The sequence below is a fragment of the Leptodactylus fuscus genome, chromosome 1 (genome assembly GCF_031893055.1).
Source record: "Leptodactylus fuscus isolate aLepFus1 chromosome 1, aLepFus1.hap2, whole genome shotgun sequence".
NCBI classification, from domain to species: Eukaryota; Metazoa; Chordata; class Amphibia; order Anura; family Leptodactylidae; genus Leptodactylus; species Leptodactylus fuscus.
In genome coordinates, this window is record NC_134265.1 from 93,655,005 (window position 1) to 93,680,205 (window position 25,201).

Consider the following 25,201-nt stretch of genomic DNA (forward strand, 5'->3'; position numbering starts at 1 on the left):
CCCTCCACCATGAATTGGTCCAAACTGGGCTGGTTAGAGGCTCCCTCCACCATGAATTTCCCAAAACTTGGCTGTTTAGAGGCTCCCTCCACCATTAATTGGTCCAAACTGGGCTGGTTAGAGGCTCCCTCCACCATGAATTTGCCCAAACTGGGCTGTTTAGAGGCTCCCTCCACCATGAATTGGTCCAAACTGGGGTTTTTAGGGGCTCCCTCCACCATGAATTTCCCAAAACTTGGCTGTTTAGAGGCTCCCTCCACCATTAATTGGTCCAAACTGGGCTGGTTAGAGGCTCCCTCCACCATGAATTTGCCCAAACTGGGCTGTTTAGAGGCTCCCTCCACCATGAATTTGCCCAAACTGGGCTGGTTAGAGGCTCCCTCCACCATGAATTGGTTCAAACTGGGTTTTTTAGAGGCTCCCTCCACCATGAATTGGTCCAAACTTGGCTGTTTAGAGGCTCCCTCCACCATTAATTGGTCCAAACTGGGCTGGTTAGAGGCTCCCTCCACCATGAATTGGTCCAAACTGGGCTGGTTAGAGGCTCCCTCCACCATGAATTGGTCCAAACTGGGCTGGTTAGAGGCTCCCTCCACCATGAATTTCCCAAAACTTGGCTGTTTAGAGGCTCCCTCCACCATGAATTGGTCCAAACCTGGGTTTTTTAGAGGCTCCCTCCACCATGAATTGGTCCAAACTGGGCTGTTTAGAGGCTCCCTCCACCATGAATTGGTCCAAACTGGGCTGTTTAGAGGCTCCCTCCACCATGAATTGGTCCAAACTGGGCTGTTTAGAGGCTCCCTCCACCATGAATTTGCCCAAACTGGGGTGTTTAGAGGCTCCCTCCACCATGAATTTGCCCAAACTCTGCTGGTTAGAGGCTCAATCCACCCTGATTTTCAAAACAAATGTTGGTGCCAACCTCAACTTACTACAAGGGCCAAATTCACTGCTGGTGACAAGCTCTCCTCACTGCAAGTGCCAAATACACATGTTTCAAGGTGTTTTCCTACTGTCAGAGAGGTGGTATTGAGTGTGTAAAGTGTGTAGTTGTTAGGCTGTGATGTTGGGGTAATAGAGGGTCTTTGGTGTGTTAGATGCCCCCAGACATGCTTCCCCTGCTGTCCCAGTGTCATTCCAGAGGTGTTGGCATCATTTCCTGGGGTGTCATAGTGGACTTGGTGACCCTCCAGACACGGATTTGGGTTTCCCCCTTAACGAGTATCTCTTCCCCATAGACTATAATGGGGTTCGAAACCCGTTCGAACACACGAACATTGAGCGGCTGTTCGAATCGAATTTCGAACCTCGAACATTTTAGTGTTCGCTCATCTCTATTTGGGATCTCCAGAGCCTCTCTGCCAAGTGTGTGCGCCCACATCTAACCACCACTAGGTCAGAATGGCTTAGATGGGGGTCATTTTGATTAAACAATCACCCAACTTCATTTGAGCCAATGATGCAACCCTCCCTGGCTCAAAATACTGCAGCAAAATGTGCAACAAAAATTGTCTCTAGCCTATCCTGGGATGTAAATATATTTATCCCAGCCATCTTTAAATACACTCCTTTGTAGATTTTCCAACTACATCTGCTGAACGTTTAATTGTTAAACTTGGATGAGACTCTGTTGCAAGCAGGTGACTGTGACATCACTGGCCTGTGAAGAGGAAGCTGTGCTTGGGTAATTGCCATTGTCTCTTCAAACTGATTAATAGCTGGGATGCAAGGTGTTAGACAGCTGGAGATGTCTGGGGACCCAGACAACCATGAAAGTGGTCGGGGACAGCCTTGTTCCCCGACCGCTATGCATATTGATAACGGAAATGGGCCCGACCGGGAGGTTTACAAAAAAAAAAAAAAAAAAAAACACTGTATACTCACCTGCCCTGGGCTCAGCAACTGCTCTGGGACTCTTCCAGCCGTTAACTGAGGTCATGCAAGTGGTCACATGGGGCACGACAACATAATGATGTCATCGTGCCCCCACGTGATGCTGGAGCGCAAGACCTCAGTCAGAAGAGTATGCCGCAGACCACAGGACGGAGTGAGGATGCACCGGAGAGGTGAGGTAAGTATAAGTGTTTGTTATTTTTAATGAGGAGATCCCAGAGTATAATAATAGCACCAGCTCTGGGAGAGGGGGACCACTGCGGAGCACATAATACCGTGTGGGGGCCACTGCCCAGCACATAATACTGTCATTGTATTGTTTATATGCCGGGTGCTGCTCACTTACCATATTCTTGATAACTGCAGTTGTGGATATTAAGTATCTGAGATATCACTTCACCGCCTAGAACTACCACTATCAAGAATTTGCTCTAGGAAGGGGGTAGGGGGCGCGGGACAAAAGTTTGCACCCGGACCCACAAGACTTTAGTTATGCCACCGATGTTAGACCTCCACAAGTTTGATATTGATGACCTATCTTAAGGTTTGGTGATCCCAGAAAACCCTTATAATGGTTTCTTTATGGTTATTTTAAATGTTTAGTTTTTGTCTCCTAACACTTGTGGAATGGGCAACTTTTCCTCTTCCATGTGCATGTGCACATATAATTGACATATACTTAGAGGAAGTATATTTGGATCATCTGACACCCCTCTCATGGCGACTGTGTACGTCTCTATAGTTCAGTACATGCTTACATCATTCATGTTTTCTTTGGGATGAAAGGCTGCTGTGTTCGTCTCCATAAATAGGAGTCACTTGCCAGTGATCACATGACACATTAAAATGCAGGATTAAGTGGATCTGGCTGGTTTACTTTTGCACGGACTAAGTTTAATGCTAGTGTAATCCAAAGTCGACATACAAATCGCTGCTATAATACACGAAAGGATAATGTCATATTTAATACAATACAGTAAGATCTAGGTATATTACATGCCTGCATTGAAACCCTTGTGCACAAACCCTGATGGATACAAACTTATACTGTCCAATATTGGCCCTAATACTCCTACTTGCCAATGGCCCTCCTGTATACGCGCCAGATAGTAGCTAAGGGTATTGATGGGTTCTCCTAGAGAAGTAATAGGCACATTATAATAACTTGTCCTGCTCACACAGTAGATGCTATTAGGGGTCTGTTGATATGATTCTGGAAACTTTCATATGGCTCATAGGATCCTGCCTTACAGGTCGCATGACCAGTAAATTATACACAAGGCTGCCTATGCAGAATTTGATGTATGTATTTTACAGGGTTGTGTAGTGGTGTTGGCATTAAGAGTTAATAAGTGCCCCTGTGTACGTGTCTCCGTCTGTTCCCACATTCATTATTGCTCATCCCGCTTGGTCTGTGTTCCCACACGGCATCTGTGCATTGATCTGAGTTATCTGAGGACTGTCCTCCTGCTGAAGATTCTGTTGTTGGGGGGGGGGGGGGGGGGGTTACTGTAACATAACACTATTCTGAATAATGCCTGTTATCTGGCACAGATTGGTACCAGCGCCTGTCTGTGTTCTCAGTTCTGAGAAATGGTGTCTAGGCTTAGAGCCAAGGTCACAACTGCCAATACATGTATTTCTATACATAAAACAAGAATCTGCGTATTAGAATATTCCTCCATGAGGTTTTCCAATTTTATGCAAATAAAACACAATTACTGAATGATGAAAACTTCTCCGAATTACTAGTATAATTTGTGTCAGCTCCTCGCCTTTATCTCCATGGGTTTGCTGTGAGTGAGTGGGAACATTCTTGTTTACTGCCGGAGGCTGAGAACCTGTACAGACCTAATGCTTGTGGCGGGGAGGTGGATACAATTCTAGCTGGGTAACTTTCCATTGCATAAGGCTTGAGCTTCAGTAGTAAGAACGAGGAATCTGTCACCAGGCAGACACCTTTATAAAGACTATGTATAAGGTGCCCTTTATGATGTGGTTCAGTGAATGCAGTGCTCCTTTGTTCAGTGCTAGTTACTAAGAAGCCCCACATGTCCGCAATAACATTGTGCCACTGACACTCCAAGTAGCTTATTGTGGGGCAATAAAAACGCCATATGTTAGAGGGGTTGGCGTACAATGCTATATGTGTGTGTATGTATGTGTATATATGTGTGTGTGTGTGTGTATGTGTATATATATATATATATATATATATATATATATATATATAAATTTTTTTATTATTATTTTTTTTTATTACAAATTAAATTTTTTTTTTTCCTTCTGTTTCTCTTAGTGGGAAGCTGGTGTCTCCAAAATGGAAGAACTTCAAAGGGTTAAAGCTTCAGTGGAGAGATAAAATCCGTCTAAACAATGCTATTTGGCGAGCTTGGTATATGCAATGTAAGTACGAACCAGAATACACACAGACTGTAGCAGAAGCTTATCCTTTCTGGTCGTGCCCTCCCATATTGTCATTTATGGTTTCAGAACTACATCAAAAGTTAGTCAGGTGTGTGTGATTTTGTTTTCTCCCCCCTTTCTGACAGTGTTTGGCTGTGACCAACAAATCTTCTTTCCCTGTCACGCTTCAGTGTACAGGGGAATAAATTTACTATGCACATACTGTGTCAAGCCATTAAAAGAAATCAGAAAGGAGTTAAAATAAGTTGAATCATCCTTAGTGTTGCTGAGGATGAGCTGTGGGTCTTACAGGTCTTACAGCTGCAACCACTGTGACCCCTATAGCTATGCCAGTGCTTATGGGCCCCCTAAAGCACCTGGGCCTGGATACAACTGCATCCTCTGCACCTCCTCAAGTTACGCTCCGGCCTTTGTCATCTTAAAGTTCTTTTCACAATAAGGCCCTCTGCACAAAACAATAAAATGACAATGAATACTGTTAGTTAACAAAGAATTTCCTATCTCTGTTCGCTTTCCAACCTGACAGTTCCAATACAGTTCTAGGGGTCAGTTTTTAGGCATTGTATCAGTCTCAAGCTATGTGTACACAACTGCGTGCAGTTTACATGTCAGTAAAATCTGCACAGATGACATACTGGTATCTGGTTTCGCTGACTCTTATATGCCGAAATGAATGGACCAAGCTACAAATATGCTCCATATTTTGCAGCTCTTCACTACAGCCCGGACGAACAGCAACAAAAACTGTGTCTGTGTGTATGGGACTATAAAAGTTAAACTATTGGGGAAAATAAGTGAGACTTAGATGGAAGACAGTTTCTTCTGTTTTAATGTGTGTTCTGTGTATGTAGCCGGAGGCTATGTACACATGACAACTAACTGTGCACTATGTATAGTACCATCTTATTGGATGACTGTTTGCCAGATCTCATTTACATGCTGTGACAAAAACCTGCAGCGCAAAATAACCTGTTTGGTGTGTGGTGTGTTTTTTTTTTTTTTTGTTTTGTTTTTTTTTAAATGAAGCTTGTTAGTTTGTTACAGGTTACTCCCCAGCTATGCAATGCAGTGATAGACTGGTTTTAATCTCAGTAGGAATAGTCAGGTTACTTCATTTTGCAATGGCGGCTTTCAGATATACCTGCATGGCAATTTCTGTGATAGATTCCATATGGGCTTGCCGCAAAAGCTTACTAAAATTAAAATCAGAAATGTATAGAGAAAAAAAGTTCCAGCTTACAAATTACAGGCCTATCTAAATAGCTGTATTATGTGTTTTTCTGTTTTAATGAGTTCTTAAAGGGACTTTACAACCTTATGTTTTTGTTGATCTATTGTAGGATAGGTCCTCCATTCACATTGGTTTGGATCCGACACCTAGCACCCACACACCCCCTGCTCTTATTCACTTGAATGGGAGCTGAGCTGCAGTAACCTAGCTTATACCACATGCTATCTGTCCATCCTGTGTACTTTGTTCAGTTTTCATTTTGTCTTTACCAGATATAGAGAAAAGACAAAACCCTGTGTGCCATTTTGTGACCCCATTGGATGCATCTATTGATTTTGATGACCACAGAAGACCAGAGGTATGAATATGGGAATATTTGCTAATAGTGCGGTGCGACTAACGCTAGGTTCACACTAGCGCCCAGAGTCCGTTCTGAGCTTTCCGCCTTCTGCATGCAGAAGACGGAAAGCTCTCAGACCGGGTCCGGCCGTGAGCGCCGGTGAGTGTTTTATGCTCTCTGCCGAGAAACCGTTTTTTAAAACCGGACACAGAGTACTGCATGTCCGACTCTGTGTCTGATTTTAAAAAAAAAACAAAAAAAACTATTTCACGGCGGAGAACATAAAACGCTCACCGGCGCTCACGGCCAGACATCTTTCAAACCCTTTCAAATTAATGGGTTTGAAAGAGTCCTGCAGGTTTCCGTCTCCTGCTCAGATTTGTGCAGGAAACTGAAACCTGCATGAGCGAAGACCGGGCGCAAATGTGAACAAGCCCTAAGACTGTAGACATTCCGTCCTTTGAGAAAACTCATCCCACCCTCCTTTTTAAAGACCAATTTTTTTCAATGACCTATTTTTCCTCCAGTTATACTCTAAAGAAGCTATCTCTCTATAGGCACACCCAGTTACAAGGGAAGAAGATATTGGGAGCCTAAATGTCAGGCATAGTAGCTTAAAAATTTACAGAAGCTGACCATTTAATAAACTTAGCGCTTACTTGATTTGCAATTTGAAGCATTTAGATTCTATCAAGAAATTATTATTTATTTTTTTTTGGGGGGGGGGGGGGGAGAGGGTCCCCACACAGCACTTTCCAGTGCTTGCGTTGAATGTAGCCATAGAGCCCCATGTGTCCATTTGGTCTCTGTCAAACTGGTGTGTCTTTTGTTGTTTTTTTTACAGTGAGCTGCGCTGTTCTGGAAAGAAGCGTGCAATAAATAAAGCAAAATAACACTATAAACATGGGAGCCTATGGGTGCTAGATGTCCGTTTGCAACCAGTATAGGGGCATACATTGGATGTATATAGAAGTAATTCCTCCCAACATTTACCTCTGACCAACCCTGCGAAACACAGGGTAAAAGCAGCCTTAAAGTAAATCTATTCACAATATGAGTAAAACCAGCCATGATGTTTAGTTCCCTTCACTGCTCCCTATTACAGGTCCGTGCACTGTACATTGTCAGTTTGCTGTCAACCATTTTTTACAGCCAAGTATCCTGTCTCTTTGTAGGCCATTGCAACAGAAGGAAAGTATTGGAAAAGAAGAATAGAGATAGTGGTGAGAGAATATCACAAGTGGAGGACGTACTTCAAGAAAAGGGTAACGCTGACTTTTAAAAGATCTGTTTAAGCCTATATTCACACATGACAGATATGTTGGGGAAATGTTTGTGACTGTCCTATACATCTGAATGGAGTTTGCAGAACACCATGCAAGAAAATATTTTTTTCAGAAATCTTACAACAAATCTGGAAGTGGAAGATTCTGTGACTTCTAAATGCCATGATAGTAATGGTAGTCCTTTTCTGTAGCACCTCATAAGTTATCTTTCAGCTCTTCATAGATTGTAAGCCCTTGGGGGCAGGGCCCTCTATCCCATTGTGCCAGTTGGTCACTGATAGTATTATATTTGTTTGTATCTTTTGTGTACTGTATGTAAACCTTCAACTGTACCATGGGAGTAATATAATAATGTATAGCACCATGGGATTAATATAATAATGTGCAGAACCATGGGATTAATATAATAATGTGCAGAACCATGGGATTAATATAATAATGTAAAGCACCATGGAATTAATATAATAATGTACAGCACCATGGAATTAATATAATTATGTACAGCACCATGGGATTAATATAATAATGTACAGCACCATGGAATTAATGATATACAGCACCATGGAATTAATATAATATACAGCACCATGGAATTAATATAATAATGTACAGCACCATGGGATTAATGGTGCTATATAAATAAAAATACTAATAATAATACTTCTAAAACTTTACTGAAAGGGTGAGCAGTTTTATATTACTGGCAGTATTGTAAAGACTTGTCCATAAGAATAGGTTTGTCCAGTTCATTGTGCTGGTGATACTCTTTGGTGCCAGATAAACATGTTCCAAGATAATGATAAATTTGGGTACAGGAGCTTAGCTTATTACTTCTGCCTGCCTCGAGCAGTTACTGTTTGCTTCACAATGGAATATCTGTTTTGGTGCCAAGGAAGTGATCATGCCATGAAGAATGCCAGGGGATTAAAAGAAGTTGATAAACACATGTGATATATTTATTATTTTTATTAATCTTTTACTTTTTTCTTTTATAGTTACAAAAGCACAAAGATGAAGATCTCTCCAGTCTGGTTAAAGTGAGTAACTTCCCCCCTTTCAGTACTGTATCAAGTCAAAGTGGTTGGAGCAGGATGTGAGATGAATACGTTGATGTGTGTCTGCCTGTAGCTAGGAATATATTGCCACATCGAATACACCACAAGCCTCCTTTTCAAGACTGACGCCAAAACTGTTGGCTTTCGAGACTTGTTGGACAGCAGCCATTTATATTGGGGAGAGGCCACTAATTTAATAAATGATAGACAAGCCAGATAAACAAAGAATGAAATATTTACGTACGCACTACTTTTTCACAGATTGAATTCTCAAGTCCATTATATGTCGCTATACGATGTATGGCATCGCAGTAGTTAATAAAATGTAATATAGACGGGAAACCTTCTTTAATAAAAGAAGAAGGAAAAAAAAAAACCTTGTTAGGGATTGTATGGAGAATCTGAAATTTGTGACCTCCCTGAATAATGTGGTTGGATGTGGAGAAATTTTGGTAAAATTCTTGTAAAATTTATATATAACTTGCATATTCCCAGATTCCCCTCCGCTCCTATTTTTTTCAATTCCCAGGTCCCCCTCCGGTAACCATCATATGGGAGTGTTCTTGGTATACAATGAAGTGCCATGACCTCTTCACACAGCTAACCTTTGGGGGGTCCTGGAAGTTCACATTAAAACACAGTACATTGATAGTAAATGGGACTGTAGAAAACCTAATTTAAATGTGGTGATCAAATGCTGCAAGGATTTTTATGTAGCTTATTTATAAAATTATTATAATTGTAACACCAACTACACATGGTGCTAGACTACACTGACTTGACTAATGTGGTAAAAGCAGCTGCTGTGCAACAGAGAGTTGTTAAGGGATCTCTGCTGTTCTTGCAGGACGATGATGTTGTTCCTTGGCATACCAGTGTGGACGGCAGAGAAACACCGGTGCCGATGGAAGAGGAGCCCCTTCTGGACATGGAGATGCTTATGGCTGAATTCAGTGACACTTTATTTTCTACTATTTATTCACATCAGCACAACCCAAAAGAGATTGGTAAGTGTTATCCACCTGGTGATGTGATTCTAGTACTCCGGTGCCAAATAGTGCTACACTATTGAAGCACACTATAGGACTATATCAAGTAAACAGAAGATGATGATGATAATATATATATATATATATATATATATATATATATATAGTACACTTTGACATGTATAGATTCCATGTTTTTAATATTGCATGATGGCCCTTTAAAGAAGAGACTGCTGGCTAATCCTGTCCTATTTATTACAGCACATTCAGGGAATGCAGATATGATCCAACCAGAGCTTTTTCCACTGCAGCCCAACTTGGACTTGATGGATACGTTTGAATCTTTCCAAGGTTAGTGGATGTGCACCTATGAAGAACATTGCTCCTCTGCCATAGTCTCTTGTAGGAAGCGTGAGATGACGCTGACTATTAAGGACAGAACACTTGCAAATATATGTTCTAGATAAACGTAGTAGATAGGTTGTAAGTAATGCTTACAAACAGACCTCCAGTTATAAACAAATTTTCGTAACTGAATAGTACAGACGAATATAAGAAACTCTGTAATATATCTTATTAAAGAAACTTTTTAGGCAGTTAATTTCTCCATATTAGTCTATGGAGAGGGGGAGAATAGAAAAGACACACAAATAATTTCTGCTGTTACACTCTAAATAGGAAGGAATAGCTGAGGAAAAGCAAGGAATAAACACCAAGTATAGATAAGACATTAATACACAGAATGGGGCAATAAATCGATTACCCTGCAGTCAGGAGAATTCTGCTCCATAGAGTTGGATGTGTGAGGCTGAATACAGGGACGGATATAACGTAAACTAAAGCAAGTGGCGAAATTGAAAATAAAGAGAACCGCGTAAGTGCTGAAGGAAAAATAAATCCTTAATAATGTATTACAATTCTTATATCATTTATAATAGGTTATTTATAACTAGATGTACCCTTTAACAAAATCTTTTTTTTACGTGGGTCTGTGGACAAACAATCTCTAATCTCTTAACATTGGAAAATTGTAGAGCTTTTCATTACACAAACTATAACATGTCTCTTAACACTGGTCTGAAACTGGACAACCCCTTTAAGGATAATCGTTACTTTTTGCCGCTGTGACCCGCTGTGCATCTAACACCACTAGCACAAAGCCAGTCTATATGTACAAGGAAAGATTAGATTAGATAGGTTTCTTGTAATAGTGTAAGAGCCAAGTGTCTCCGCTTTCTATTTGTACCTTTTTGTCATTGACATAATCCCAGTGTCAACATTCCAGTCTGAATCATTTCTTGCTCTGCTGGAGTAATCTGCAGATGCTTTTCCATAATCCATAGTCGGAGCTGTTAATGGCAGGCTGGCTGTAACCTTCATTTCATGATCCATTGTATATCATTTTGGGCATCATGTATCAGAAATTTCTTGAGGGTAATACAATATGGTGGTCTACATTTGTACATGTAATAGCTTTTATATAAATATTCACGATACATGATTCATGTTGGAAATATTTAAACAGAAGAAGGAAATAAAATAAACCCGTAACTGTCTGATGATGAGAAAATAGCACTGAAGCTCAATGAGTTACAGCAGAAACCAGTATTACAGGTAACAGTGACTCTCCCTGTGAACTTCCTTATCACACACAGACTGGTCACAGTTATTACTTACTGTCTGTTTAGAGTCCAGGGATCTGATTTTGGGACAAGTTAGTGAAAGAGAACCTGTCAGATTTCTCAACATGATTGTTTTAGGAAATTCCACAACTATTCTAGGTCGTCATTTCATCAGAGCTCTGCATTTTGCCCTCCCTCTGGTATTCCTCCTGGAACTTTAAAAGTAAATTGACTGAACTTTTGTCATTCTTTGTGCGTCCTTAAACAGCCAGTACTGCTTAGGGCTCGTTCACATCTGCGTCCGGTCTCCGTTCTGCAGGTTTCCGTTTCCTGCACATAACAGAGCAGGAGACGGAAACCTGTAGGACTCTTTCATACCCATTCATTTGGATGGATTTGAAAGATGTCCGGCCGTGAGCGCCAGTGAGTGTTTTATGCTCTCCACCGCGAAAGTTTTTTGTTTTTTTTTTTAAATCGGACACAGAGTCGGACATGCAGTACTCTGTGTCCAATTTAAAAAAAAAAAACAGTTTCGCGTCAGAGAGCATAAAACGCTCACCGGCGCTCACGGCCGGACCCGCTCTGACAGGTTTCTGTCTTCTGCATGCAGAAGACGGAAACCACAAAACTGACTCCGGCCGCTAGTGTGAACCTAGCGTTAGACTGTCAGAGTGTAGACAAGCGGAATGGTAACGCCTAGCTGTCAATTTATACGATACGAAGAGCTCAATCAACGACACAGGGTTCTTAAAATGATGATCCGGTGCTGCTCCTTTTATGAATGTGAACGTTTATTAAAATACATGTCAGGAGATCTTTTACTGTTTCAGATCTCCTTAAGCTTTGCAGCATTTACTTTGTCATCAAAGTTTTCGAAAACTTCTTCACTTTCATTATCAATAAAAGTGACAAGTAACTATAAAGTAGAAACCTTTATTTATTTTTTTATTACAGATATTTTCTCTTCCAAAATCCTGTCATCCGCTTTATTCAGCTCTTCCTCTTCTGTGCCTGCCGTCCCACTGCCTGACCCTGCGTTGCGTTCCTGTAATCAGACATTAGCGGTATGATACCATTTTATTAAGTTGTTTTTATGGAATAGAGTATATTCCAGCAATGGTGAGAATGACTGCCGGTCACTAGTGATTTATGTACAGTCATCCAGATTGTACTTTGCTTGGCATGAAAGAACTGTAGGCCTTGCTTACTTCTAGGCCTAATCTCACCGAGGATAGACATTTGATGGGGACTTGATTTTATTGTATTGATACTAAAATCTGCCAGAAATGCTTTGTTGTTTCTGACATACGATCTAGAATAGCCAGTGGTAAATTACTAATCCACACTCTTTTCTCGTCTATAGCCTCCCATTTTGCCATCAAGCACCCTTGCACCAGTGAATCTTGATGAGGAGTTAATCCCGTCCCCAGGTCCTCCCTCCATCCTCCCTCGAGTACCTGAAGTGAGAAGAGAGCGAGCATCTAGTCTAGGCAGCATCTCTGCTGTCCATGGGCCAGTCAAGTTTAACTCAGAGACAGCTATAAGCAGCCAGCACGGTTTTGTTCCTGTTTTTCCCTCTCCAGCGACAATCTTTCAGACGCCCTCTGTTCCACCAACCGTGCCTCCAAATCCTCGCCTGGCACCCCAGCCTTCCTTTGTTAGTCCGGACAGTGATAAGTTCCCAGGGTGTAACTCCTCGGTAATAACACACACGGCCTCTGCTACACTTACTCATAATCCTTCTGCAACTACCTTCAGCCAGAGCCAGAATCTCATTCTTGCTACTCAGCAACAAGTGCCTTGCAACATTTCACTGCAACCTGCGGGGGTCGCTCAGCAGAATGCCCCTCACTCTAGTACATACTTTGCTATCTCCAACTCTGGAGCCAAGAAAAAGCAGCCTCAGAAAATTGTGCCTGCTCCCCAGCCAGAGACTGTGTCTTTGCTTTTTGCTCCGGGTAAGATTATTGTCAGCATTTAAGCATTGTCTGCAAATTGTATTGAAAATGACTTATTGCAGATTCACCATGTTTGATATATTTATACATGTAAGTATTGCTTTTCACTTTTGCTTTCAATATATTTATAAAAGGTTATTAGGTCAGCCTCCCCAGCTAAGTGACCCTAACTTTAATTACTTCCCACCCATCCTGATTATTACTCTGGTTGCCCGCTCTGAACCTTCTCCAGATGGATTTCTAGTACTCGGGTGTCCCAAACTGTAAATGTTCCATGTCTGGGTCTTGGCAGCAGCAGCTGGTTATTTGCTACACTTCAGTTTACTGTCAACTCTTTGCACATTTTTTTCATGTCAGTTTTACCCATTGTTTCTATTTAGTACGCAATGGTGACATATTTTCCCATGCCTCCAAACCTGAATACTTTCATCCTTTGTAATAAACAACGTAAATTGTACTTCTGGGCACTCTGCTGTCTGACCTGACATCAAGTTTGAACAGTCCTAAATCCACGCGCAGCGCTACAGTTGCCAAGGCAGCCATAGAGTGCTTAGCAAGTGCCATTCACGGTCTTATGAATTGGAAAGGACCTGTGCAAGATGCTCAAAGTACCCCAAAGTGTTGCTTCAGGTGTGTCTCTCTGTTCCCAATGTCTGATCAGGAGAGAATGCCTTGAGAGTCTTCATGATTATGGGATATCCCATTAAATTAAGTCCTTTCCTCTCCGCATCCCATTAAGCTCACTGCTTGTCAATGCGTTCGGTATTCCGTTTGGGGGGTCCCCATGCGGACTCCCCAAATGGAATTACAAACGCAGATGTGAACCAGGCCCAAGATTAGTATTTGTAAATTTAACTTAAGTCGCGGGGAGCGGCTTCATCTGGTCATGGAGTCATCAAACTAAATCACACCCTGTGAAGCCAGCAGTTAGGGTATCAGTGAAGGTCATGTAAATAACACTGCACACAGGGTGTGCTTTAGCACGGTGACTGTGTGACCAGATGAAGCTGCTCCCCATCCGTAGTTAAGGTGAATTCCATCTGCCAATCTTCGGCTCTAAAATCATATATTTGTTATTTTTCAGCAATAGAAAGCTTAGTGAGGGGCACCATAGGAAAGGTCATTCCTACACACTGGGACAAGGTTAGGGCACAGAAACCATCTCACAGGTTCCCTTCTAAAATGAAGAACAATAACAGTGCAAAAAGCAAACAGAGACCCCTAGTGGTAGTGCTAGGTACAGCAGTGTGTTAATAATACAGGAGGGATTGACTTGCTGTAATCTTGTCACCTAATGTTATCACATGGAAATATTGACGTCTCTGCTACATTAATGACTCGCACGCCCTGTACAATGTGATTACTGTGTTAATGATGTACTAGCGCACTTTCATGCTGTGTGTATATTATATGTGCTACAATAGCCTTCTCTTTCCCTGGCCTCCTCAGTCTTCCTCTCTCGTGCATGCAGAGCCATTAGTTTTGGAGGATACTTTTTGCTAGCTCTTTTTAGTGCATTTAGTTTACGACCCAGATCTCTAGAAAAGCATTGATAAATGTTACAGCAGAGTAGTCTGAGCACGCCAGTATTGTTGCATGGCTATTAGTGTGGCGGGATAATTCTTTATTACAGAGTCTAGAAGGCAGAGTTACCTTGTGGTTTGTCCATTACATCCATTTGTGTTTATTTTTGGGTCGTTCACAAACCTTTTTGACCACACAGACAATGTCTGTTCTCTGCTGGTCTGGGTCATGTAACCTGGTCACGTTCACGACTTGTTATCGTACAGTGGTCAGAGCTGTATCCACTATACCTGCGTAATGGTCACATAACCAGGAGTCTTTATCCTTTGGAAGTGACCATCACGTTTTGTATGGAATGGCTGTAAGCTGGGGGTCTTGCAAACCGTGAAGACTTATACAGAAAGTATATTGAAAAATTGTATAACTTTTCATTTATACAAAAAGTGAAATTTGCTGAAACAGCCCTTTTACTTACAGTAGTTGTCTATTGTTGTCCCCTTAATCACCATGCACCAAAACTCTAGTGCGATGTGTATTATCTTCTCTTGTATAACATTTAGAAAGTCAGACAAGGGGCTCGGCGTACCAAGGAGTGGCTCAGAATTTACAAGTTTACTAATACTGACTAATGGTTGGACAGGGTGACTGTAGACTAGATTAGGATGATCAATTTGGTTCATCTCTCCTTTGTCGAACTGTATCAGTTTAGTTTTTGCCAGAAAAAAACCCTCAATATTTTACTAAGCCCTGCCCCCTCTTTTTGGATGATGTGCAGAAAGTGTAATAATGAATATATGTGTGCAAGGCCAGAATTTTTGGAGTAAATCTGCCCTAATGTGCCACAATTTTAGAGTATCATTTTGATACAGTCTGCCAACTAATAGGTGGTATGAAGTTAGACTAGACAGTCTAAAATGTGTCAAATTTGTGATTCAGTTTCAGCCACTGTGATAAATCTGGCACTTTTAGACGGCCTTGACGAAGATTACACTGTCTGTATATAAGACAATGTACACAGCGGCAGATTTACTTACTTACTGTCACTTACTGACAACGTCTGTCTTTCAGCACACTTTTCAGGTCAGACTCAAGCTGTGATCGTATCTCCTGCCTCCCTCAAGACTGATACCTTGCTAGCACCGAGGATTACACAGTCCAATGTAGTTATCGCACCAGCTGGACTTGCAGGGGTAAGAGGCTGTTCATTTCCGTTACGTACTTACACCGTTGCTTGTACAATGTACTTATGTAAAGTTTTATTCTCAGTCACTTGACTATATTACTCCAGAAAACTTTGTATTACTTGATGCTTTTCTGTTTTTTAGTATCCATATCCTGTGCACTCATGAAATTGTATATGTCTTAGTGGACAGTAACTTCATCTAATGCTGTATGTATAGTCTGCTAGCTGATGTTAGATCACATATCTACTACTATATCTCCATCTAACAGGCCCCTGGAATGCCGGAGTTTCATGGGAGTATTCTTGTCGGACCAGCTAAGCAATCTCAGGGCAGCCAGAAGTCACATTCTCGAATTTTTCCCAGTCCAAGTCAAGATAATCTGGTGAAGAGAGAGATGACCCCATTACAGAACTGCGGCGCTGTGTCGTCTCCTTCATCTTGTGAGCTCAGGAGAATACATCCTGCTATGATGTATTTAATTGCAGTATAAATCTGTTATTCTTCTGTATATTGGTTGTCCATTTAGTTATGATAGACATCCTAATGCAGTCTGTGGCGGATTATGTAAGTGTATGTCAAATATGTAGACACAAAGCTGTGCAAATCTTTCCTGATGGATCAAGCAGTAGCACTATGAAGGGAATCCACCATCATTGTTAGACTGCTCTTTGCAAGGGCAACCTGCACTGTCGGGCAGACTCTTGCAGCGATGGTTTGGTTTTTGTTCTAGATGCCCTGTGTTAAAGGGTTACTAAACTTTTGGACAACTTTTGACTTTCTGGCAGTGTTTGTGTTGTTTAATACATTTTGTAATATACTTTACTAATACATTGTGGCTCCTTTCTGTGAAATCTTGTATTTCTTTCCCTTGCTTCTGTATTCAGGGCTGTCCCTGCTTGTCATTGTTGAGGGGCCTGTGTAAAATGAAGAGTATATGAGGGTGGGGGAGGGGCACTTTTCAAGCAATTTTATATCTCGGACATTAAAAAACATAACTTGGTTTTGGTGTCATCTGAAAGAGGAGATTCTCTCATATGTCATGTAAGTTGTATATTACAATTTTAGTAATCACATGAATACTGTCAGAAAGTTTAGTTACACATTAAATGTTATATTCTGGTGACTCTGTTGTCCTGTCAGGCAAGGGAATAGTGTATTCATCATCTCAGCCCTCCGGCTACTGATAGTCAGCCTACTCCATATTTCTGTGCATAGAGAGAAACTTGTCTATCAGCAAAGCAGTTGGGTTTTAATAACTTGGTTTTGCATCTGCTTACTCATTTATTTATTTTTATCACAAAATGTATTTTATGTTTAAGGCCGAGATTGTCAGCATTCAAGGCAAGGATCACCATGTGCATCTGAACACAGCCTCAGTCCACCGCATAGCTCAGGAAAAAACACCGGTGACCATCAAAGCTCTGTGCTCAAGGTAAAGAGGCCGCTATCAAAGATATTTAATTTGTATCATACATGGGTTTTTTTCTGTAGTAATCGGGTAACTTTAGAGAATGGCAACAATCATTGATGACTAATTTCCTAATCCTGAATCTTAATCTGTTAATTCCTTGTATTGCCTCCATTGTGGAATATACAGGATATATGGTAACTCTCTTAAACCAATGACTTTCTTACAGACTCAAAGATTGAAGCATAGTTCTGCAGAACAGAAGAGGAGATTTAATATAAAAATTGCCTTCAATACACTAAACAGTTTTGTGTCCCCAAGTAACAAACCGGTAAATAAATCTCCTTTTATTTATCCATTTAGGAAACTGGATTTTTACAGGATTTGTATTGTGTAAATGTATCTTGGTGTCACTCCCACTATGGTGACTGTCTGGTATATGTTATCTATTAGGCATGTCCCAGTGCAAAGAAGATATACCATGAAGTATTTACCTAGCATGCTAAAGGTCAATCCTCCTGTAAATAGTGTAGCAGAGTGACTCCATGTTATTTAAGGGGGCGTACACACTACCATTGGTGACCGTCAGCAGTGTCCGTAGCTATTGTCCGTTACAAGATTTAAGCAACGGACGCTAACTGAAGCGGCTCAAATTTCCATTCATTTCAATGGGAATTTAACTTCTGTCCGTTTACACCCAGTCCATCAGAAGTCCATTTTTTTCCAACGGACAAAAATGCTACATACAGGACTTTTCTGTCTATTAAAAAAAAAAAAAACAGACAGCAAGTGTCCATTATTTTTTACAACATTGAAGTTTATGGGCAACGGACTTATAACTGACAGTTACTAATAGTGATCAGTGACTGTCCATTATTTTGTGTCTGTTTTTTTTCTGTGCATGCTCAGAAAGCAGAAACAAAAAAAAACAGACAGTATAAAAATGGACACTAACTGATGCTAGTCTGTCTGGTTTTTTTTCACTACTCCATTAAATGGAACAGTTTAAAAAAAAACAACAAAAACCGGACACATCAACATCAGTTATTGTCCGTTAATGTCTGATATGATTGGGGGGGGGGGTGTTAACGGATATCTTCATAACAGAATTCAACAGTAGTGTGAACCCAGCCTAATATTTTTATGGACTCCACACTTTAATGTATAAAACTGCTACACACTGCCTATATCTGATAGCTTTCAAGTGAACCAGTCACATTGAACATGCTTAATTTGCAAGCAGCAAGTCCTACAGCAGGAGAAGCTAAGCAACCAAATATGTTTTTTTGGGATAAGATTCAGCATAGCTTATATAAATCCCCATCCTTTCCATACTTGGAAGTCTCAGCATTTCCAGGGTGACTTGTTCTCTTTAAAGAAACCTGTGTTTTAGCTACACTTTGGTTAAACCAAGGCAAAAACTGCTGTCATAGTCCTACAACTCTTCTTATTCAACGCTTGTTATGCCTGCCGCTAACCTCCCCCACACACCTCCAAGCACCTGAAGCGCATTAAACATGGGTGGGGGGTTGATGAGCATCATAAAGACCTAACATCTGCCATATGACGGATGTTGGGAAAGGGTTAGTGTAATGACACCACTGGGCTTTGTGGATTCATTCTTGATCCATTACTATGTCAATGCTTCATTACTTGCTTACCTACTTGAGTGTTCTTTGTGTTCTGGCAGATCAGCCATGCGATTACCCTACAGAAAACAGTGGAGTACATTTCCAAACTTCAGCAAGAGAGGTCCCAAGTATTAGAAGAAACCAGGCGACTCAGGGAAGAAGTGGAAGAGTTGCATCTTGCTATCAGGTTTGTATGTCCTGAGCTTCTATGCCCTTTAAATATTGGACAAACTAGTATTTTCTGTCTACCATGGCAGTAAAATCCCCTGAAGCTTAGGACTGACAAGTCTGCCTAGTTATGCATGATTATATTTTCCTATCTGTTGACAAGATGGCTAACTAAAAGGAGAAATTCAAACAACCTTTCCAAAACTTTAGAGCGCCCTTCCACCTCTGTCACCAGACTTCACCTAACAACGCATTAGCTGCAAATTGTTTCAGCTTGTTCTTTGCTTAGAATATTATTTGATTTCCTGTAATGGTGCTAAATGGGTTACATTTGGTACATCAGATACTCATCTAGAAATCGGTTGTGGTCCAGTCTCTTAAGCAGGCCATACGTATGAGATGGCTGTAGGCCAAATGGTCTCTTGCCCAAATTCTACATACACGTGCACACTCAGCCTAGCAGTGCTTGTTTACTGAATGGGGAGGGGGGGGGGGAGCTGCTGCCGGACTCCTCAGCAAGAGCCTGTCGCCCCATGAGTAAGTTGTAATCTGCCCCATTCTTCTCTTTTCCATCTTCTACTAAGAGTTGGGAGGATTCCATACATGTTAGATGTTGCTGAACCTGCCAAAATCTTGTAGCAATTCTCCCTAGCAAGTGAGAATATTTAGTTTTGTATGTCCTTCTAAATACCCACATATTCTTGTGAAGTTGAGGTAGTAGGCATAATACTGAATATGGCCGACAGCCAAGTGTCCTTTTGTATGTTAAGGGGTATGTACATTCCTTATATTTGGCGTTCTTTTCAGTTCCTATCAAGAGCAGCTTCCAGCCACAGGGGTACCGATCACTCCTAAGAGGGTTGAGCACACAAGGGATCTGTTTGACAAGTATGTGAAAAGCAGAACACTTGAAAACTGGAAGTTCTGGATTGTATCCTTTGCGACTCAAGCAGTGTTTTCTAAAAGTTTAATAATGCATTGGGCAATCTGAGTTTTATAATGTTCAGTTATCAGATATGGACATTAAATGACTGCTGCTGTATATATCTTATTGGGTGCAAATTGTGTTAATAAACTTCTGACACGTCAAGGGGAGACGGCAGACGCTATCGTTGAGTGTCCGAGAGTTGAGACCGCCATCAATCACACAAACCAAGGAGCAGAAGCACTCAGGTGGGAGCTAGGTGTGCATGGGCAGATTTGTAGATGACTTAGGGATTTTCTATGAATGAGCACACAGTGATCAGTTTCTGCCCAACAATCTCAATGAAAACTTTGGGTATGTCACATGATAGAGGCTTGTTAAAATGATAAGTATCCCTAAAGATCATATATATGCCCTATATTAACTTGTGTTTGTGATTGCTCCTATACTAGGGCTCACTAGTTGGCTATTTTGAGTATAGTTATAGAGGTCGGATTCTTTATGCTGCCTATAAAGTGTCTCATGTCTTTGTATGCAAGTTGTTATGGCTAATACAGGGTTCATCTGTATCGTACTGAAAGACCATATATCCTCTCCTAAAATATTATATTAAAGTAAGAAAAACCTTGGCAGGGGGGCAAAGAAAGTAAAATTATAAATGACAATTCAGTTATGGACTAAAGACCGTCACTTTAGGGTAAATTTGAGCATCGTACTATACCAAGTGAGATTTGTTTATGATTCTCCTTAACTTCTTTGTCAATCCAGTTCAGCATCATCATTAAACCATTGTTTGACTCTTTCAATGACATGGTGTCTACAACCAACCTAGAGGAGTTATACAGCACCACTCTAGAATGGCTAGAAAGGCATTGCTCCCTCCCGGCTTTGAGGCCCAGTAAGTACATAATATGTAATGACAATGCGTCTTAATGTTAATAGACTTGTTATAATTTGTGTATTACCGGTGTCTAATGACGATACTAATGTCATCTTCCATATCTTCATTCCCCCCCTTCCCTAGTGGTGCTGAATACATTGCGCTACCTGAGCACGACGACGTCCATCTTATCTGATCCATTAAGTTTGCCAGAGCAAGCCAAGCGGGCGGTCACAAAGAACAGTAAGACTTGATAAATGATGGACTTTTCCATAAGTGGAGAGAGAGGCTTGTGCTGTTACTCTGCATCGCTCACTGTGAGACGTCTTATAACACTCCGCCTGGGCATCCGCAGTGGAGCAACCAATGATGGTCATAATGCATTCAGGGAATCCCTGTCTTGATGATTTTGCTCGGCATCTCCTCTTCAAGGAGCAGAAAAGACTGGAACGTTCTGTTCTGATCACTACAACAAAGATGATGAAGCTGATGCTGGAACTTCAGAAACAGTCAAAGGGAAATACATTGTTGTAATGCAATTGCTAAAGGTTTTTGTTTTTACTGAACCCATACAGCTTCTGTATTTTAAGAGATTTTATTCCTAAAGTTTTATCAGCTGTAGCATATTCCTGAATGTGTGATGGAAGGACAACCCCCACAAGTTCTATATAAAAGCATATTAAATACACTAGATATCTGGCACCCGGTCCATTGGATATCAATGAAATCTATCAGACTAATGTCTATGAGAAGATAAATGTTGTGCTTCAGTAATGCTGAATCCTTTTACTCAATTGATATATCATGTGTTTATCCAAGCTGAAAACGGCAGCACGAAGTGAACGGGAAGACTGACACAGGCAAGTGGCTTATATTACGCTTCTCATGTAACTTCCATAGAAGTAAATGGAAGCAATGGAAACTGTGTAGCACAATGACCCAGGAGCCACAGATATTGCTTTTCAGCTGCACAGTATTCACGTCTGTGGTGTGGAACAGCCTGTTTGGCTATGTCCCTAGTCCCAGCCACCTCTGCTGTATAGGGATAGAAATATTTCCATATTGACCATTAATGGTTAAGGTGGGAATATCATTTTAATTAAGAATTTTATGGTTGTCTGAACGTGTTGAAATGATTATTGTGTAAGGCCTATGGCCAGCTTTATTCCATGCCAAGTTATTAGAGGATAAAAGGGGGTTCTTCACTTTATAAAACCTGATGGGCTATACATTTTAGGTTTGCAGAGGTGCAGCTGCCGGGACTCCTGCAGATCAGCTGGTTACTGGCGGGGCAGCTCCTGGCATTGTTTACATCTGGATGCTGTACTGTTTGCCTGCCATATTTGTAGTAGCAGTTGTTATAGGTACTGCAGTGGGAAATTCTATATGGACCGCACTGTAGCACCCATAATAGATGCTACTAAAAGTATGGCAGGTGATCAGCGCCAGCATATAAACCTTGCCGGAAGCTGTGCACTCTGGGAATCAGCTGATGTGCTGGGCTCCCAATGGTCAGACTACGTCACTCTACAATCCATGGCCTATATTATGGCTGGGCCATCAGTTTTTACGACTTGGATAACCCATTGAAGGCTGGAAGTTAGCACCAGTGTGCAGATTCGTTGTTCTTGCCTCCTTATGACAGTACTTGTCATCTGCCCCTGCAGCTCTTTATTCTCATGGCACCATCTTTTTCTTGGCTGTTTTGATATGTTATCGAGAAGCCCGGTGCCCTAGTGATGATACTGACCTGTCAGAGATCAGAAGTTCTGTCATAGAGATGTATGCACAGGTTTTTTTCATGTGCTTTGTGCAGAGATTATCGAATTGATGAGATTTCTATATAGAATTTGGTGGTGTTTTTCTTTTACTGCTATTCAGGAAAGCAGAATTTAACATCTTTCAGTATTATCACACCCCATTACGCTCTTATGTTACATATTCATTCACTCAGGTTTTTGCTTGTTTCATTTTCCATAGTGATTTGCATTGAGGTTTCACACCAGGACTTATTTTTTTTCCTGAACAAACCTTGGGGTATATCTGCCGATGCTGATAACTGAAGACGTGCAGAGATTTCTGCTGTTCTCTCCTTGTAGACTCTGATATAAGCTTGTACTAAGACTTTTGTAAAGATTTTCTAAATGAAAGGTGGTTTTATGTTACAGACTTTTGCACACCTGGCCAGTGAGAATGGACTTTTTCTTTTTTTTTTTTTTTTTTTTCTTTTTTTACATTTGAGAAACTGTTGCCAAACTTTTCAAGGGTAAAATCATACAGCTGCTTTCATTGTATTTAATAGTCACAATGATATATGGTTGTATTTCTGATTTTTAAAATACATTGTACGTTGTTGCAACCCTTCATTAGTTAAAGCCTGCATTCCGATAGACTAGAATTGCTGGATCTAGTTAACTACCTCCTGTACTGGTCTATATTGGGTTTACAGTATGAGACTACTGATATACAGAACAAGGTTTTCATTTACTTAAAGGGGTTGTCAAGGCAAAAATGGACAACTTTCAGCTTTTAAATCAGCCGGGGGCATTGAAAGGAAAAAAAAAACAACAAAACACTCTCCTGTCCACGATGTGCTGGTGTCTTCCCTCGCCTCCTGATTCTTCTGCTCCAGCATCTTCTCCGGGTCTCTTCCAGAGTTCTGCTGATTGGCCTCATCGGTCCCACTGAGGCTAATCATCAGCCTTAGCAGGCCTCAGGAAGAGGACCTGTGATGTCACAGGTAGTGACATCGCAGGCCTCAGGAAGAGGACCTATGATGTCACAGGTAGTGACATCGCAGGCCTTTGACTGATTGGCCTCAGCAGTCATGGGACAACTGAGGCCAATTAGCAGTTCTAGTGGAACACTAGAAGAGACTTGTTTGGCAGAAGATCGGGAACAGGGGAGTATGATATTTTTATTTATTTATTTTTTTTTATTTTTTTTATTTTTTTACTGCCCCTGGCTGATTTAAAAGGTTGACCATTTTCCCTGGACTAACCCTTTAACAGAATATCACAAAAATGTTTGTTCCATTTGAAAAGAACCTGTATTAAGTCTTCCCTGTAAAACATGGAATATCAGAGAGCGTACATTGCTTACCTTCTGGCACAATATGGGAATACAAGGTTGTTTAAGTTCCTGGTGCTCAGATTCTTTGGAAACTTATGTATTTGTCCCTTTTGAGCTTTGCATGACATATTAAGGATTTGGTAATGAAACAATAAATTGGTCAAGAATGTTTTATCATATAACCTTATTTCCCCCCCCCCCTTTTGTACTTTGCAGTATTTTATTGAAAGTTTGAATGCCTATTGTCTCAAGAACTCACTTTCAAAGTTGTGACATACTGTTTGTAAAACACAGCATTAGATCTGTTTTAAGGGCTTATGAGATTAGAAAACTTTTTTACTTGATTTAAATTTTTTTTTTCTTCTCCAAAATCAGTGTCACCCATTGGCTGTGTCTTCTTCTTACAGCCTTATTCAAGCGAAGTCTTAGAAATTAATAGATTACATACATGAGAATTAAGGTAAAGTCATATCAACCTTAACAGGTATCCATTCTTCTGTTCCCATGGACTACAGGAACAGAAGAATGTTTCCTTCTAATAAGTCGCCAAGGATCCTGGAGGGTCCTATTCACTATAATAGGGTTTGTCAGGTATTCCCGATGTTCTGTCACTCCACCAGATGGAAAAAAGTCCTAAATGCAGGACCTGTTCAAATCAGCAGAGACCATCTAATATCATGGTTGAAGATGGCCATTAATATTTTTCCACTTAAAAGCACAGAAAGTCAAGAAATATATACTAAGCAGACACGTCTACATTGAAAACAAGGAATTCTATATACACGCTCTGATAATTGGCATTTCGATTTTGCTTTGGTGCCATCTTGAAGATAAAATGTAGCCAGTAAGCTCCTCATTTGAATGCCGCCATACTTGTGCTCTTAGTCTCTGCCTCCAGACTTGATATATAAGGAGCCCGTGAGTGTATGTACAGCGGCATTGCAATTGAGGCATCTTGAGGCGGTGTGTTTTGTGTAACAGCAATCCAACCAACACCAGTTTTTATGTCTGTTTATGTTTTTTTTAAATAAAGTTTGCTAATAAGTGTGAGTATCTGTGTGTTGTACATGTACGGATGACCTATATGTGTATGTATATCATATATCCCATTTAATTAGCTACACAATTTAAGAGCTGGCCGACTCTGCAATATTTGACTCTGAAACTGTTTCTGAAAAAAAACATTTTTGTTTTCTATAACTTTTAAGTGAAATTCGCAATCCCCATGTCATGTTTCCTTATCGAACCTTGGCACAAGGTAAAAGATGTACACATGATATCTTGAGAGTCATTACTTGCTGATGGATTTTCTAGTCCCGTGCATGGGTGTAATGTTTACCAGCAACAGAATAAAGCAATAAACATTTGACATTATCTGAGCTGTATTGCTTTTAATTTGTTTAAAGATTTAGCACAAGGTATTTCCGTATTCGCACTGACAAGTCTATAACAATTACTTCCTCTCCTCTACACAAATGTATTGTAAAATCATCAAAGGTTGAATGTAAGCCAACACACAACCAAATTTATTCTATAGCCCTGTGGCACAGGGTATACGAAAGTAAACAGTGCAGCCCGTCCCTGAAGGAATCATTCACTTTATTCAAT

At 40.8% G+C, this 25,201-nt stretch overlaps 1 protein-coding gene across 1 annotated transcript in view; it reads left to right on the plus strand.

Annotated features, from left to right (window-relative positions):
- The window catches only part of MLXIP (MLX interacting protein), a 61,874-nt gene extending 36,907 nt beyond the window's left edge, over positions 1-24,967 (plus strand). Inside the window, exons 2-17 of the mRNA XM_075273376.1 lie at positions 4,193-4,299; positions 5,824-5,909; positions 7,067-7,156; positions 8,173-8,214; positions 9,080-9,239; positions 9,483-9,572; positions 11,798-11,907; positions 12,207-12,801; positions 15,394-15,515; positions 15,778-15,949; positions 16,829-16,941; positions 17,147-17,248; positions 18,608-18,735; positions 19,524-19,647; positions 20,410-20,539; positions 20,666-24,967. Of these exons, the coding sequence (XP_075129477.1) occupies positions 4,193-4,299; positions 5,824-5,909; positions 7,067-7,156; positions 8,173-8,214; positions 9,080-9,239; positions 9,483-9,572; positions 11,798-11,907; positions 12,207-12,801; positions 15,394-15,515; positions 15,778-15,949; positions 16,829-16,941; positions 17,147-17,248; positions 18,608-18,735; positions 19,524-19,647; positions 20,410-20,539; positions 20,666-20,775 (2,281 nt within the window). The 3' untranslated portion in view covers positions 20,776-24,967. The remainder of the gene's footprint in view (positions 1-4,192; positions 4,300-5,823; positions 5,910-7,066; positions 7,157-8,172; positions 8,215-9,079; positions 9,240-9,482; positions 9,573-11,797; positions 11,908-12,206; positions 12,802-15,393; positions 15,516-15,777; positions 15,950-16,828; positions 16,942-17,146; positions 17,249-18,607; positions 18,736-19,523; positions 19,648-20,409; positions 20,540-20,665) is intronic.
- Positions 24,968-25,201: the final 234 nt, after the last annotated feature.